The sequence below is a fragment of the Poecilia reticulata genome, chromosome 18 (assembly GCF_904066995.2).
Source record: "Poecilia reticulata chromosome 18, P_reticulata-male-v2, whole genome shotgun sequence".
In the NCBI taxonomy this organism is placed as follows: Eukaryota; Metazoa; Chordata; class Actinopteri; order Cyprinodontiformes; family Poeciliidae; genus Poecilia; species Poecilia reticulata.
This window is the reverse complement of record NC_088847.1, coordinates 11775769-11793433: the sequence shown is the minus strand read 5'-3', so window position 1 is coordinate 11793433 and position 17665 is coordinate 11775769. Positions and strand designations below refer to the sequence as shown.

At 41.8% G+C, this 17665-nt stretch overlaps 1 protein-coding gene across 9 annotated transcripts in view; it reads right to left on the bottom strand.

Annotated features, from left to right (window-relative positions):
* Nucleotides 1-223: 223 nt before the first annotated feature.
* The window catches only part of chd3 (chromodomain helicase DNA binding protein 3), a 48315-nt gene continuing 30873 nt past the window's right edge, over nt 224-17665 (bottom strand). For 7 of the 9 annotated variants that reach the window (XM_008435499.3, XM_008435506.3, XM_008435498.3 and 4 more), the window contains exons 38-40: nt 16453-16616; nt 16042-16168; nt 4611-10009 (exon numbers count right to left, since the gene is read on the bottom strand). In XM_008435499.3, the coding sequence (XP_008433721.3) occupies nt 9738-10009; nt 16042-16168; nt 16453-16616 (563 nt within the window). In that variant the 3' untranslated portion in view covers nt 4611-9737. Of the gene's footprint in view, nt 2376-4610; nt 10010-16041; nt 16169-16452; nt 16617-17665 lie in introns of those variants that run through there. The other 2 variants (XM_008435503.3, XM_017310471.2) reach the window with 2 other exon arrangements.

Here is a 17665-nt window from a genome sequence, read left to right as displayed (position 1 = left end):
ACTCTGTGTTTGTAAGATACTGGTGATAAAAACCGAACATAACTGTACATAAAAGAGTAGAACGATTCCTTTAACATAGTAAAATCTAAATGTTATTGCTAACTATATCTATTAATCGTTTGATTATCAGATATAGCTAGCGAGCTAACTCGAGCTAGCCAGGATAAGCTAGCAAGTGGTGAATCGACAAGATTCAAAATAAACGCACACGTAGGTATTTCCATCATTTTTTTCAGTTTTATTACAAACAAAAAAAGAGAAAATAAGGAGAAGTGTCATTACTGACGTGTTTTTACTTCCACTCGTCAGTTCATCGGCACCACCACGTACACAGTGACACAAGATACCCAGAAATCAACCGAATAATCCTGAAACGAGGACAAAACAAGAGTGGACAAAGCAATAATTTGTTGTTCTTGACTCAACATTTTAGTTTGGGGGTTGTTGAATATTTGTTTTAAAGCAACATAAATTTTTATAAATCCTGGGGGAAAAGTTGACGAGCTACGTTGTTTTTAAAGACCTTTTCAGTTTTCCACTTGCAACAGAAGACACTGGAATTTACAGGTTGACATCAGTTTCTAAATGTATTTCATTGACTTTACATGTGTTCAGCTATGTTTATTAAGGCGCTTTTAAATGACGCGATATATAAAAGTCCCCTCTCTGATTCTCTGGATAGCTCTTGTGTACTTTTAATGGAGCTGAAATGGACTGAGATCTCGGTAGAAGCAATTAGGATTACATATGACCTAGTTTCTACAGACGTACATAATTAAGCCCCAAAACTAAAAGGAGAGTTTGCTTTCTCGTGTTACATATGCACTTCTGAAGTTAGCTCAACTTCTTCGTTTGTGTTCTCTTGCAACAATGGGACGAACATGGCAGAACTGTGTATTGTGTGGCACGCGTACTGTTGTGGTTTTTTTTTAGTTTTTTTAAAAATGTTTTATAGTTACAAAGATATGTCTCTTTTGGTAGAAGCTCTCTCTCGAATAGCAACGGCGAGAACGACAGCAACATCAACAACGACAATGCTCATAACTGGGAGAGTAAAAATACAAGAGAACACGAATGAGCTGCTTAAATATGCAAAGTATATCACAGGATTTTGTAGAAGGAAACAGAAATAATAATAAAAGAAAAAAAGGAAACACAAAATAAAATTCTTGATTTAAAGCGCCGGTAAGTAAAGGTAAGAGCAGTGCAGAGGGTTGTCGACAGGTTTCAATAACACTGATTTGCTTATGAAAGGTTATAAACATTCGTAGGGGAATCCTAAAAAGTAGCGACGTTTCGAGGCCTTTCCTAAAACAAACCCCCTTCGAAACGCCTCGAAGCTCTGTGCATGAGCTCAAACCAGGAAAAGCAGATAAGGATGCTGGAAAATACTTTATGGTCAAACAAGTCCTGAATATATTTATATCATACTTTTGCACATGAGTTTTATCTGAACACGTACCGTTAAAAAAAAAAGAGCAAAATAAAAGGTAAATGAAAAAAAACCAAACTAATAGCTTGAGCTGTGCTTGGAGCTGCTTAAACTCAGACACTGGAGAGTCAGCCTCTCTCTCTCTGAGCATTAGAAATAGTATTAAAACGAGTTTAGGCACAGCTTGATAACATTTTTCTTTTCTTTCTGATTCCACAAGACAGCGTTGTTGTGATAAGAGCATGCTTCAGGGGACGATGGAGCGCCGTGGGGAGAAATGAGTATAGTCTCACATGCAACTTTCTGAGAGAAGCTTAGGAAGAGGAGGAAGGGGATACGGTCTACTGACAGATCTAGGAGGTTTCTGGGGTAAGGTTGGGTTTAGCATTTCTTTATGTTTGCGTGTGTGTGTGTGTGTGTGTGTGTGTGTGTGCATAGGTGAGGTCTGAAGCATCTCAAGGAGGAGGAGGCCCACTTGAGGAGGCCGTTGTTGAGGAGTATAATGGTTTGAGGCAGACGTAAAAATGGTCACAAAAAGTTGGAGGCAGGTTTGGACTGTCTGTGATGACGCGCTGTGTGTGCGGCTGAAGTTATGTTTGTTTCAAATGAAGCAATTACAATCACTATTGTTTGGGTACATTTGCCTTCAGACAGTCAGTTAGTTATAGTTGTAACACTGAGAGCGCGGTTCAGTGGCGCTGCTTTCTCCTGCGGAAAAAAAACAAAACCAAAAAAAAAACCCCGCCCCCCCCAAAAACCATTCCTCTGCAGAGGAGTAATCGAAGGTGTCTTTCTAGCAGGAAATGGGTTTCAGGTGTGCGAGCGCGCGTGTGTGTCGTCTAGTCGTCGATACAGATGACCTCTCCGCTGCGCTGCTCCCGTCGGTTCACCAGCAGTTCTGCTTCCCGTTCCTTCTTTACAGACATGGGAGGCCCGTTCAGGACTGCAGGGGGGGAAACAGAAACACAAGCTCGGGTCAGCCGGTTCAGTACGTCTTTGCTTTCTGTCCTTCCACAGACGGAGCACCAACAAAAAAAAAAAAAGAAGAAAAATCCATCAGATCAGATGAAGACCAGCACTGTTTCTTGAATTACTAAAGAGCAGAAGTCATATATTATCAAAGCGTGTTATTCTTCGAAAGACATCACACGGTGTTAAATGCTTATAAAGCTGGTGTAAGGCATTGTCTTAATCAAGCAACGGGGGTGTTTTATTTCAATGGCACTCTTGTCATCCTAAGAGATGACAAGAGTGTTGATTTAATTGAGCTTTTTTGTGGTCAAGGTCATTTTCAAGAACCTTTTTCCAACAATACCCTCATTTCATAACGGCCCAGGCTCAATGGAAACCACCACCATTTCATGACAACCATGAATCAATCAATCACATGAGCATCCAGACTTCCAGACGTGAAGGAGACAAATGGCTTTTGTTCAAACTGAGCAGCCGACCGGGGAAGACGGAGGATTCGAGACACTTTGAACGTTTATGTTGGAGCCAGAAGGAATCGTCTCACTATTTTAGGAACTGATGACCTACTGGGATTTTCATGCATAACCATTTTCAGGTTCATAGAGAACGATCCAAAGAAAGAGAAGACATCTAGTGAATGGTAAGTTGTGAGGATGTTTGGCCCTTGTTGTCCCTTGATGTTTGGCCATGAAGGACTGAAATGCATACAGGGAACAAAAGAGACTGGTATAAAAACGGTTCATCCCAGAATGCACTGCATTAACCCACTGGTTTCTAGGAGGAAGACCGGGAGTGTCACAGCGTGATCACATGACGTGGTTAACAACACCGGCCTCCATGCCCTCTTCCTGTCCATTTGTCCAGTAGTCTGTCAGAGCTACATTGGGGAAAGCACATTTTCCATCGCATAGTCAAGGGAGACATTTTGACTTTGTAAAAACTGGATCCAAAGTAAATATTCAGTCTACCAATTTGGGTAACTGGATGAGGAATAAGCCTTGACCCTGGCATATTTGAAGTTCTGCGAAAGGGATCTTTGAATTAAAGACACTATTTCTGATCCTGTCACTAAACCGACGGAGCTGCCATTGTCCTGAGCGATGAACTGCGGCTCTGCACGCAATACCCACTTGTGCCAGGCAAGCTGACGCTAACCCAACTGGAAGTATTAACCCCCTCAGATGTTTTACCCTTTTTACTGCTTCCGTAAACCTATCTTGATCAACAAAACAGCCTTTAATATAAAAGTGACAACTTTGATATAAAATTGGTGCACAATTATCCAACGGTTCCCTCGGTTTAAGCGACTAACTTAATTCAACAGAGGTCCATCTAGTTGGTGCTAGCAGCCTCACAACGAGTGGCTGGAGATCACCAGAGTGCAGTGACTGTGTCTCTGGTGGTCGTAGTGTAAAGACACCTGCGTCTGGACCGTTCATTCACTGGTTAATCAGGATTCCTGGCTACCATCACGGCATGAAGACAAAAAGAACACTAAGATCCCCATAAGTCACGGGATGGACACAAAAACATGTCTAAAGCCCTGAACATCCCCTGGAGTTCACTTAAATTCATCATCAAGAAGCGGAAGGAACATGGCCCAAGTGTAAATCTGTCTAGATCAGGGCGTCCTCACACACCGAGTGACAGCGTAAGAAGGAGACTTTACAAGAGAGGACGCCATGACACCTCTGCTCTGATCTACGCTGAAGGAGTTACGAGGTGTTAAGACTCTGCGTACGACGACTGCTGACCTGTCTGGGTTGGGAGAGCGGCAACGGGGAGGCTGCTGTCGAAGAGGATTCATATCAAGGCTCGATTAGGTTAAAAATGGCATGTGAGAGTGTAAAATTTTGTTGTTGATTTGTCAAAGCGATAAAATAGGTAAAGCAACAAAGGCGTGAATACTTTTATAGCCACTGTAAACATAACATTCATACTGAGTAAGACCACGGCTAAAAGGACAAACAAAAAAAAGCCTCACACGCACAAAAGTATCAACAATTTAAGTTTCCTCAGTTGGGGGAGATTAAGGTTTAGCCTTGACAACGAATGTCGTATTTAAACGTCTGAGCTGTTGGGAGCGTAGGAGCAGGAATAAATTTAAACCAGTATACTTGTTTTCTATTTTCAAAAATAAATAATAAGAAAAAATCAGCAAATCAGCCATAATCACTGAAAAAAACAACAAAGAAAAACACAGCAATCTGTTCCTAGATGTTTATCTCGGCGAACAAAAACATTTGTAGTTGAGCAAGATGCAAACATTACATTTTGAAGAACATGGCTTGTGGTAAATGTGGCCTGAGCTGGAAGCACTTTCTCCAACAATCTCCATCTTTGCTGTGTTTACAGATGTTAACTCTACCGAGACATTATGTTTGAAAATATGACAATAAGTGCACTTAAACATGGTAATCGCACGGCTTTTGCAACAATAAGCAGCATTCCAGGGGGTACATTACTATGGTTTTTATTCAGAAAACTTGCATATTACAGTACGTCAATAATATATACAGTATCATGATTCGTGTTTGCAATAAGGGCAAAACCTAGAAATGCGTAACTGTTGACTGAAAGAAAGCGAGGCCAGCAATGAGTAAACATCTTTTTTTTTTTTTTTATGCGCAGGCACATAAGGATACAGAAACACACATGGATGAAAACTAACACCTTTCTGCATGACACACACACCTGACCAGCACAGGGTCTGTGTTTCCCACATCGGTGGGTTTTCATGAAAGCGTCCTGAAGGCATTGTTTAGAGCTCGTTTCAAAACAAAAAGCCAGGAATAGACCCAACGCAGGACGGCTTTCGCTTGCACCACGGGGAAAGATAAACTGTCGTAACACTGGCTTGCTGATCACAGATGCGATAAGCTGCATATTGGGTTGATGATGTTGGAGGGAAGGAAAAAAAAAAAAGGTGAAACCGTGAGAGGGGACCAGTTATGGGAAAATGTACTGGCATTTTTCCAGCAGAGGCCAAGAGAGGAGACGGAGAGAAATAACTGTGTGCGTGAGTATGGTAGGAGCAGGCAAGATCTGATAAGAGACTGAAAAAAAATCAAGGTAAAGACTGGGAGAAATAACAAGGGGTGCACAACAGGAGAAAATTCTTTAGAGCCAGAGATGTGGAACAAAAGAGACAATAAAAATGTAGAACAGAGAGGAAAAACTGATACTTAACTGAAAACAGATCAGTCAAGAAATCAGGAATGCTCAAAAAGCGATTAAGATTGTCTCTCCACAGAAGGGCTTTAGACAGATAATAAAATCTTTCTATCTTAACATTGTTAAAATAGAAGTCAAGAATATAATTTATCACTAAAAGCGCCTGAATATTTTTAACTGGTGGAGGTAAGAACTTTGTGGCTAGGACTCAAAAAACAGTATCCAAGAGGTAGCGTGTAACTGGAAAACAGGAGGGGACCAAGGATTGATGCCTGAGGCACACCACAACTCATTCGAGCCACTTGACTTCTTGTTTTAGGGTGAGAGCAGTCATTCTGTTTACAGCGTACGAGAGCAAACAATCAGTAATACCGACACAGGACTTTAGATGATGGAAGAACGTAATCTGATTAAATGACCTCCAGTACAAAGTGTCGAAATTAGCTCTCATCGACTTAGTCGCGAGACGAAAACTGCGTCCCCCTTCTGGACACTGGGCGAAGGCCGAGCTGCTTCGCTCAGGTCTCTGTGCGATGTGTGTGTGACTGGGCAGAAGACTTAGGCCGTGTTTTATTCAGAAATGTCCTTGCTTCCACTATCCAGTTTTTGTATCTGAGGACTGTTTATTAGAGGAATGTTGTACGATTCTTTACAAAATACTTACAAAGCCTGTCAAATGATTATATGTTTATACTGAAGCAGGCGGGGCATCTCTAGGTTGCTGAGCCCGTGTGTGAAAGGTGCGTAAAAATACGGAAGCCCCGTTAGCACAGGACCACAAGTCGACTGTTTAGCTTTTCCTTTATCTGGACTCAGTGCACAAGGGGTGTACAAAACCCCAATTTTGTCATCGTCATGGTCACCATACCAAGGTCAAAAAACACAAACAAAATAAAACCTTGTGACTTCAAGGTGTACAACTGCTGTTTGGTTAACATTAGCATGGTCCTCCCATACTTTAGCTTCCTTGTAGCAGCAGGTTAATGTTTTCCTACCCCAAAGTAAGTTGGCAGTGAGAGTTAAAGTAAAGGTAAGATAAACCCAGCACTAAGAAAGAGAGCACATCTCTAAGAGCTTTTAAACTCCAAGCACAGCCATCAGTCAACTCTCAAAGACCCAAAACTCTAAACTACTTTTGATGGATCATCTAAAGTTCAAAACAGCTATTAAAAAAAGCCTGGCCAAGGTCTTGGTGCGTCTCTCCCCTGTAAGATGCTGCATATCATCTGATCGAGGGAAACGACAGGAAATGCATTACATTTGCTTCTATAAAGCCTCGCATGAGCGCATCTCAGGCAAAACCTTTAATCAGGAACAAACGTATGTCTTGAAATTGTCAACCAATCAGCCGTTTTAAGGTACTCTGTTGCTGGTTTCAGAATGAATGTCCAACTGAGAAGAAAAAAGCACGTCAATGAATCCTTGGCTAGAAACAGCTTAGCATATGTCCAAGGTGTCGAGGTGATGCGGCTAAAAAGCATGCGATCGTTCAAGGACTGCAGGTCAATGCACTGTTGTACGTTGATGTACACATGCTTTATTTTATCTGGTCCTGAACATCAAAAAACTGTAACAGCTTAGAGCTGAGAACCAGAATGAAAGGGACAATAAAGAATTATTGCTTTCTCTTTTTACAGCCATTAATCGTAGATATTGTTTGACGTTTTGTTCATAGCAAACGTGCGCCCCAGATGATGAGTGATCTCTCTATCCATTACAATGACTTCAAACTATGTTGCGCTGCACTAATCCAGATTATATTATGATGTAGCCAGAGGTTTTCTTAATAATTATTAAGTTACTGTATTTGATCATCCAGATATATACAGACCCAGCGCCTAACTAGTACTGAAGCAAGCACTCGCTACTGTTTATTACTAACCAAACAATGTCTTTGAAATCAGTTTTAAGATTCTACTTATTCTATTAATGTTTTAAGTTACAGTCTGGCTTTGTTTAAATTTAACTGGATAAAAGTGTGAGGAGAGAAGTAAAGGATGTCAATGTGTTTGCTCCAGTCTATCTTAAGTTTATTCAATTAGCCCCTTTTTTGTCACAAAAGCAATAGAATATTTTCCATTTTCATTTGAAGTGACGTGGGGTAAATACCATAAACTTTCGTAGTTAGCTATTTCTGGCTAGCATTTTCAAGCAACAACAGTTCTGGTTTCTGGTCAGCTAACGAGAAAAGAGAAAACATTCATCTCTTCTGCACTGGTTATGATGTCGAAGCTCTAAGTTGCAGCTTGTTTTTATTTACTAAGGGTTATTTAAGGGTATTTCAGTTCTGATTCCTGACACTCCACTAAGCTACAGCGCTGCTACTTTCTTTTCTTTTACCTCTGTTTTAATGCCATCTCGTACTTATCCCATTATCCATTACCCCTTATCCCAATTTGGTGTGGTAAATATATTTCTTTGGCTAAATCTGATGTGGGAAAAATGAAAAACTTTGCACTGGAAAAGTATTTTACATAAAAATATGAAATGGGAAAGATTCCTTGGCACCATTGTTTAAAAATACAAACACAAACTAGAGTTTATAAAAATAAAAAATTCCCTCAATTACCATGCACAAATGCACACATTTACAAGGACGTAGCACTTGCAAATGTGAACAAATACCATGTATACTCATTGCAGGCCACACACAAACCTTTAAAATTAACCTGAAATGCCACTCGAATTTAGCGTCATAACAGTCACACAGCTCTTAACCAAAATTTTTAATTTTGCTCCGTCCAGAAACACAGCAGAGGGGATTGCGCAGCTCTCCTCATGATAAGATGTTAGGCACAGCTTTGCTGCACACACACACTCACACACACGCTGCATTCGGAAAAAGCGATAATGCAGACAGGAGTGTTTTATTTTCTCTGGGATCGGGGGACATTTTCCACCGCGTGGAATCCATCACGCTGTCACAATAAAGCAGCTCGAGGAACAAAAATGTCTCTTCGGGCTTCAAAGCGAGTCTCCCTTTTTCTTTCAGTGACAGATTACAGACTTCATCTATGAGGAAGAGCGGCTCATAAATAGTGCTTTCTGTAGTCATGAGGTCTAAAAACAGGAAATGTGGATACTTCGACGGAGCGGTATCCCCAGCTAGGAGACAATCTCCCATTAAAAAAAAAAAAAAAAGGTGCAGGAGCAAGTAATATTGTTCCACTTGCGTTACAGTACATATTTTGTTGGCAGTCTGTCAGGTTAGGGTAGCTGCTACTGATTCTGTTGAAAAGGCAACAAATCAGCTCTCAACAAATCAGTGGGTTTTGGATTTATGCCTGGTTGACTTTAGAGATCCTAAAACAAGACGATCCACGGGGTGAAGTGATTTAAACTTAACAACCTTTTCTCCTTTTGAGTTCTTCCTGAACTTTCTCTGCGAGATGAACTTGGCCCGGTTTTTCGTTCTCTATTTTGAGTTTGGATTTCATCTTCCTGCATTCGAGGAGATTAGCAAAAGTTCCTTGCAGATTTTCAGGTTGTTTGAGATATCCAAAGTGTTTGTATTTTTATCTGTGTGCAAGTGTGTGTGTTGGGGTGTGTGTGTATGCGTGTGAGTGTGGAGGACGAGAGGACTGTGGAGGAATGAGGGAGTACAGGGTCAGATCGAGGGAACCGGCTTGTTCAGTCAGCCTGCAGATGAAGGATGGATCCGGAGGGAAATCTTTTGGCTCAAAGGGAAAGACAGAAAAAGAAGTCTCAAGAAATCTGTATGAGAAGATCTAAAAAAAAAACTACTTTTTGCTGCATTTTTCTAAAAAACCTTTGATTGCATTAACATTCTCTCCTTTTTTGTCCTCCTGCTTTCATTCCAGACAGATTTTTTTTTAAGCTTTTTTTTTCCCTTCAGCAGCACCCTTCATTTCTCCCTGCTTATTTTTGGTCCACTCTTTAAGCAGTTGATTGCCTGCTTTCTTTTGTGGGTCAAAGTGCTGCCACTGCTTTTTTTATTTTGCGTTTCAAACCTTCAATTTCTGCGTTTTGAGATTGTTCTTCCATCTTTATATTCCTCACATTCCAGCAGTGCGTAAGTGCTTTGTTATCAGGTCTTCTTTGGAGCTTCGTCTTTATTTGTTCTTGGTTTTAAAAATCCAGTTTTTTTTCAGTTTCATCAGTTTTGCTACATTCCAGGATCCTCTCCCTCGCCTTCCCGTCAGGGCTTTTTTGGTCGCCCGTTACGCGGCAGGTTCTCCACCGTGTTGCTAAGCCGATACTTGACAATGATGCTGTGAACCGTGGACTTGGGCATCCTCAGCTCCAGCCCGATAGCTCCCTCTGACTTGCCGTCTTTCCAGAGGTCCACCACTCGCTGCCGCTGCATCACGTCATGCTCCTTGGTCTTCTGGAAAACCCCGGCGGCAGTTGACCCCCCTGTGGCTCCACCAGCGGCGCCCCCAGCAGCAGCAGCGGCAGCGGCGGCGGCTTCTGTGGGGGCAGACAAGCGGCAGACTTGTAGTGGAGGCTTGGAGAGAGGGGGAGCAGGATAATGTGACACTTTACACATCCCCAAAGGGACTTGTCTTTAACTTCCCTCCCTCCTCTGCAGAGAGGTGAGAGGTCAGAGATGGAGCTACTGGAGCTGGTGGGAGGGTGGCGATATCGGCAGGGCAGGTGCTCCCGTGTGCGCCCATGTGCTCTGCTCTATCGCTTTAATTTATACGCGTCTAAAAGACGAAGCTTTGTCTAGAATGTGAGTCCGTTAGCAGAGCTGCATAGCTTCCTGATGGCAAAAACAGAATTTCCAAAAGATTTCAGCTCCAGATGTTGCTGATATACAGTGCCTTGCAAAATTATTTAAAAAACAAAAAAAAAAAAACAACAACACACATTTCCCCAGTTTGACTCGTTCTGATTACAAACTTCAATAAAAGTTCATTCAATTTTTTATGAGACACACCAAAAGAAATACAAGGTTACTTGTGAAATCCGAAGATGAAGGAAACTGATGCGTGACTTTAATTTAGCTCTTGTTTACTTTAAATCCTCTAAGTAAACCCAAAGCAAACAATAACCTCACGTAAATATTGTCAAACATGAGATTAATTTAATTTCAATCCCGGTGCGCACACAGCTGTATGAAGGTGTTGCAACAACCTCTGCAGGAATGTTGTGGTTAGGCTGGGGCATTTATCTGTCACACGCAGCACTGATTACTGATACAGGACACCTGAGGACCTGGTAAGGCCATCAGCTTTTTAAGCCCCAGACTGCCGACTAACTTGCCTCTGGCTCTGGATCACTTTGAGTTCACACAGCAGCACTTTCACACACATCCTCCACTCATACACACCGTACCGATTTCACTTTCACACGTCATATTAGGAGCTTCGATTTTGACCTTAATTTGAATTGAATAAGTTTATATTTGAGACACACTCCATGTAGTGTGTTCCTCTTAAAAGGGTTAAACTGTGTGTGTAACGTTTTTTGTAACAAGGTGCCCAGCTCTCTCCGCCCTCGTGCGGAAGTGTAGCTCAGGTAGAGCGGACCTCCGACTAACAAACACGGTTGTAATGGTAGAGACAGAGATGCCTTACCAAGGGTCAGATTTTAAAAAAATTCCAAATAAGGAGCGCTAAATTGCTTGTGCAAATATTTAATGTGTTTCATACAAGCCCCATAAAGGGACTTTAGTGGTTGGCAATTCTTTTTATACGTTTTATATTCAACATTTCTTTGGCTCAGTGATGGTTTTCTTCTCGCTGGTGTCTGTTATTTTATTCATTTTTGTTTGCCAAATAACGTGGCTCAATGTTAAAGTTTAATATTGATGTTTTTACTGTGTAGATATTATCAAAAGTGTGACTGCGCTACTTTTGCACAATATGTGGAACATGGAGCAGACAAATATACTCTGTCACCTTTTCGGGCTGACAAACGTGATGATGATGGAAATATTAGGTTGTCCTGAATTGCTGGAGGATATTTGTTTTTTGTTTTTATTTTTATTATTATTTTTAAAATCTTCCAAATATTTGATCAACAGCGTTTTGTGTCAGATGCATTTTGGACTTGCTTGTGAAAATCTGAACTGTGTTTTGATCACTAATGTCAGGCTGTGTGTGAATATTTGCACCACATGCGTGAAAAGTTACTGCTTTACAAAGAAACTGTAATAAAAACAGATTTGTAGTCACAACTCACATTTATTGTTTTGGATCCAACTTGACATGTTAATCCTTGATTTAACCATTAAGCATACGATGTAATGATGAAAAAAATGGGAGATTTACTCGGAGTTATCTTCGTACAGACAAGCATGTGGTAGTAATACCGTCGATCGCTGTTGTGTTCGGCTGCTCATGAGGTCGGTCACATCCATCTTTTGCATTTTTCCAGACTCCGTTTGGGTTTTGGGACTGGAGTAAACTCTATTCCACCCTCTAAGTGCCCTGGGTAAAGCATGTCTTAAGTGCATGTTCCCCACTGACAATGTTTAACTTTTTTTTTCACCAAACCTCCATCACCAAACCTCTATGACCGCATGGCATTTGTGATGATAAACCCAGGCAACTTTGGTTTACATCAGGAAAAATTGTGACTCCTGAATTGTCAGTTGTTGACAAACCCAGGGGATTGAATGACAGGTGGCGTCATGTCAACTGGGGGCTTGTCCGGGATCTGAACCCGGGACGGGTCTCAGGTCTTAACAGAATGGTTCAGAGGCTTGTTGGAGAACATTGGTGAACAGAGAGTCCGATGAAGACCAAATAACACAGCGGACAGAGCTCAAGGAGAAATGGTATGGAGAAGTTTAAAGAAGGGTCAGGTTACTGGAACATCTCAGAACAGAACTCTTTTTGTCGTGTTTTATGCACTTGGACAACAATGTAGATATTTCACTTCAGCTAGTTCGCTTCCACTATCTGGTTTTTGAATATGCAGGAGAAAAATACTTTTTGTGCATTTGATTCTTCAATCAAATAACTACTATAATAATAATTTAGTCAAATGTCAAAAACCCCTGGATGAAAATTACAACATTGATGATCACGGAAGAGGCTGTCTGCAGAAAAGTGCGGCACTCTCTGTGTGAGAGCATTTCAGGAAACTGCAGGTATGGGGCATAATATGTGATGTCCCAAAGGAGGTCTGCGCTATTGTATGAAAGGTGTGTGTAAATGTTAACAACCAGAAACCCTGTGACTGTGCATCAACCGATAAGCTTCAGATGAAGTATGTGGCTGTCTACTTGTGCACCCCACAAATCTAACCTTTTAGGAGGAGTGGCAAGGGGGGGAGCGGGGGGGGGATTCATTGTTAAAAGAAAGTCACAAATATTTTCTTCTGTGATAGGGAAGCTGGAGATAGTTGTTGGAAAAATGGATGAAAACCTGTTGGAGGCTGGAGAAGAGTTGAGACAGGGACAAAGATTCACCTTCAATCAAAGCAACAATCCTAAAGATTCAGAGCTAGCATGGAATGATTTAGATCAGAGCATGTTCATGTGCAGGAATAGCCCAGTTAAAGTCCAGACATAAATCCAGTTGACAATTTTTGCTAAGTTATGAAAATTGATGTTCATAGACACTGAACTTTTTTGCAGAGAAGAACAAGGGGAAAAGATTTCAGTCTGTGGATGTGCAAAGCTGGTAGAGACATACCCCAAAACACCTGCAACTGTGATTGCAGCAAAATGTGGCTAGGAGTATTGACTCTGGAGGCCAGTTGTAAAAAAAAAACAAAAAAAACCCAAAAGAAAACATTTACCATATTGTTGTGCTCTGGTTTGTGTCGACCCAGCAGATGAATCCCAGTAAAATAGATTATAGTTTGTGACTCTAATGTGGCAGAATATGACAGGCTTTAAGTGCATGACTACTTTTGCATCCATTTGGAGCAACTGGTGCATTCTCACATTTAGAAATCGCAGCTAAAACAGCAGATGTGGACTTAGTAAGAATATTTCTGGAGGTATTTTGTTTACCCGAGTGTGGGACCTTCTTTCAGTAAACTCCCATTAATGTAGGGAAGTTACAAGGTGGCAAAAAGTCTGAGAATTGTTATTTTAGCTCTGGTCCACCCCGCCTGCTCCCGTTGGTTTCCCCTCTCGCTGCCTGAATCATAAAAGGTCAGGAAGCAGCATGACCCCAATCAAGCCTGTAAATGTGGTCTCATAACCTGCCAGAGGTCTCGGACTGCACGCGGCTCGGCTCGGCCCGGCTCACGGCGGCGAGGGCCCCGGTGAGTCAAAAAACCACGGAGAAACACAACTATTTCTGAGCGACCAAACGCCGGGCCCAGCCCTCCGCTCGTTCACAAGTCACAACACAACGTTTACACAACCAGGCCTGCTGCGGTCTGCGTCCCACTGAAAATACCTTGGTACAAAGTCAGAATGTTTTCTTGGCACACTCGGCCTCAGACGGGCCGAGCATAATGACATTTTCAGCGATAGGCCCCTGGCTCGCTGAAATGCAATGCCTTTGACAGATGTCTCGGTCTGCAATTACAAAAAACTTAAGATACACCAAACGGGAGAGAGGAGAGAGAGTTAGTAAGGGAGAGAGAGAGAGAGTACTGGGTGTTGTGGTTTCTTCTGGAGGAAAGCTACTGGGGGAGTATCAGGTTCTACCGGTTATCTCTGCCACATCTCAGCTATCTAAACATCTCCGAACACGAACGCACATGCAGGGCAGAGAGTGCGTCTGGAGAGCACATGCTGTTGCCGAACTAATTATGGGAAAATAAATTCACCCGGCTGACAGTGAGTTGTGATAAAATGCAGGCAAGAGTGGTGGGATAGGAGCCCAAACAAAAAAAAAAAAAAGATAATATAATAATAATGTTTTAGACATTCTGCAATTTTAATTCAAAAGCTCTTAAGTTGGTAATAATCAAACTTTTCAGGAGAAACAATGCCTGCCTGGCCAGACTGAGCTTTATTATTGCACAATCTGTCGTTGGATCCTATAACTGCTGAGCTGACTGTTGAGCTTTTGAGAATGCCTTAATATAGAAGTGCAACACGTTTGTGTTTGACTTTTTTTTTTTTTTTTTTGGCGATGTCTATTTCAGGTGTCTTTCTGGCAGCCACATCAGAAACTCTGCCACAGATGTTTTTTTTCCCTAGATATAAACTTCTTCCCCCCACCTCCTTTTTTTTACAACTCAAGCTGCTCAAGGTGATGAAGTGCTGCAGATATAAAAACAGTCCTCCTAGAGCAAAGTAGTTCTCAATGCCACTAATTTAAAACCTAAATAATTCTATTACACTAAGTAAAGAGAATACAAACTAAGATTTATGGCTTTCTTAGGAGGCCTGAATATGTTCCCCCCCCAATTCCCTTTGCTAAATGTTTTTCCCACAGCAACAGCACCATACAAAGACAAAATTCCTGGCATTTCTGTTATGATTGGAGCACATTTTGGCCCATTTTTATATCTTGCTTTATTGAGCATAAACAGCTCACGTTACCAGCTAATCAAGTCTCGACCCTTTATCGGGATCAGTGCTTCTTCAGAACCCACCGATGTCAAATGTTTCGCCACTGGGCCTGCAGAAGAACCGTGAGGGTGGAGATAACGGAGGCTTGCAAAACTATTCACAGTTCTTTAACCTTTTCGCACACTGACATGCTCCAGCCACAAACTTCAGTGGGATTTCATTAGACCAACACAAAAGTAGTGGATCGTTTGGAAGCAGGAAGAAAACTATGTTTTCAATGTTTTCTTTTTTGTTTTTTTTTAATAAATGAAAATCTGAAAAGTGTGGAGTACAATTCTTTTCGGCTTCCTGAGTCACTGAAGGTCACATGAACACTTTTTAAATGTAAAAAAAACAAAACTTGAAGAGCATGTATCCTCTTACTTCCATTTCACCATTATGACTTTAGTACATCTTAAAATATTAGCAAAATACGCTGAAGTTTATGACGATGACGTGACAAAATGTGGAAAAGTTCAAGACATTTGAATACGTCAGCAATAAACCGGATGAAGCGTTTTTGTTTTTGCCGTTTCCTCCTCTGCAGTCACATTACACATTATGTAGGTTTGTGGGTTTGTTTCGGGGAAGTCTCTGTGCTTTTAGAGCAATAAATCAGTTTCCTGCTGCAATCACAGGCCAATTTGCTACCTCATCGTGAAGTCAAATGTAACAGAAGATAAAAAGAGTATTCATGACTCCTATTGCAGAAGGTTTATGACAAACGCCTAATCTAATCGGTTCCTTCACCCGAGGCAGCAACAGCTCGATCTCCAAACCTCCGCCTCCCCGCCAACACACATAAATCCCTCTTAAATCATCAACTTGCCAAACTGTCACACACATCAAGCCCAGTGGGATTTTGCTTCACTAAATTATCTCTGACTGCTGTAATTATCAGATCCACAGAAAATCATGCTTTTTTTTTTGTTTTGTTTTGTCTTTGAACTCATCTCTTTTTTTCCGCTCATTCACAAACGTGTGTTACGTGTCACCGCTTCGGACAAACCAGTACCCGTAAAACACTGACCTGATATGAAGGATCCCGGTGGCATCTGGCTGTAGTTGGCTCCTCCCATGTGCAGGGCGCTCGGCGGGGCTGGGGTGAAGGGCGCGCCGTAGTTCTGAGGGGTGGCGTAGGGTCCCGGCGGTATGGGCTGCGCGAAGGCGGGAGAAAGTCATGTTGTTTAAAAAAAACAAAAACAAAAGAAGCACCTTGACTGGATGTTATGCAAGCTGAGAAAGAAATGCTGAATAAGTGATTGTGGAGTCAAGAAGAGCAGGTGGGTGACAGAATAAAAAGGCAGTGTGTTTTCATTGGACGCCCTCCATCTATTGCTTTTCCGCTGGCGGACGGAGCAGGTTTCAGCTTGTGAGTGAACCCATGTGTCGAAGTGTGTTGAGGTGTGTGTGTGTTGAGATGCGTGTGTGGGCTGCTGACCGGGGGCGTGTGCGTCTCGGTGCCCTTGCTGGCGAGCCGGCTGAGGATGCTCCGCTCCGACATCTGCAGGCGGGCGGCGATGGGCGGGACTCGGGACAGCGTGGCGGGCAGCCGGGTCACGTCGGCCTTCATGTCGCTCAGCAGCTCCTCCAGCTGGTTCAGCACTGCAGCGACAAGAAGAAGAAGAAGAAGCAAGAAGCAAAAAGCTGTTACAAAACAGCTTTCAAACGATGCTGGGTGGTTTTACCGAACAAATCGACATATTTCTTATTCTAACCACCCAAAGAGAAATTTTTTTAATTTTACTTTGTTTTTTTCTCTCTTGACACTGACTATTAGATAGCATCGTATTTATCAGATATGAGAGTTTATTTTCTTGATCTCTCTTTCATCACTTCCTTACATGAAATTAATCGTTGATCACAAGCTCAGATAAAAACGAGGATAAATACTGGAACACAAACACGGACGGGCTCACTTGGGAGCCAGAGAGGAAGTGTTTGGAGCCATCACTTAACACAGCGAGAGCTTATCTTCTCTACATGACCGAAGCTTTCTTGGGGCAAAGTCGTGCGGTCGGCACGGCAGGAAAGATTGCACAACAGATGGGTTGATCTGTATCTCTTTCATTGTTTGCCTGTGATTATCTGTCTGCCAATTTTTTTTTGTTTCCTTCGACTTTTCCCTGAATCCGGTTGCCTAAACATCCTTGGCCGAGTTTCTCACCGTCAATTATAAAATGGAAATTAAAGTCAGTTCCCATCCCAAAATGTGACAAGGTTTCTGACAACATGGGATTGTTCTGATGGGAGACTTTGGAGTTGAATCGAGACAAGCCTAAAAAATGAAATCAGAAAAAGTTTATTTAATTCACACGGGGGTCACGTGATGTTAAGATAAATGGGCCTTTGCATGTTGCAGAGACGCCACATACTTGTTGCAGCCATCTTTAAAGTTCTGGTTATGATTCTGCCTGTTTTTGTAATCTTATTTTATTTTAAAAAACAACCGAAGATGTGTTAAAAACGACCAAGTATTCAATCACTTTCAGGATTTTAACCTTTAAAATGTCACTTCAATTACTTTTCTTTTGTTATTCAGTCCAAAAAAAAAAAAAAAACCCATCAAATTAAAAAAATTAATTATTTTCCGGGAAAATAATAAGCAGGACGATGGCGATTACAGGCCGGGGTGAGTCAAAGATGAGCAACAA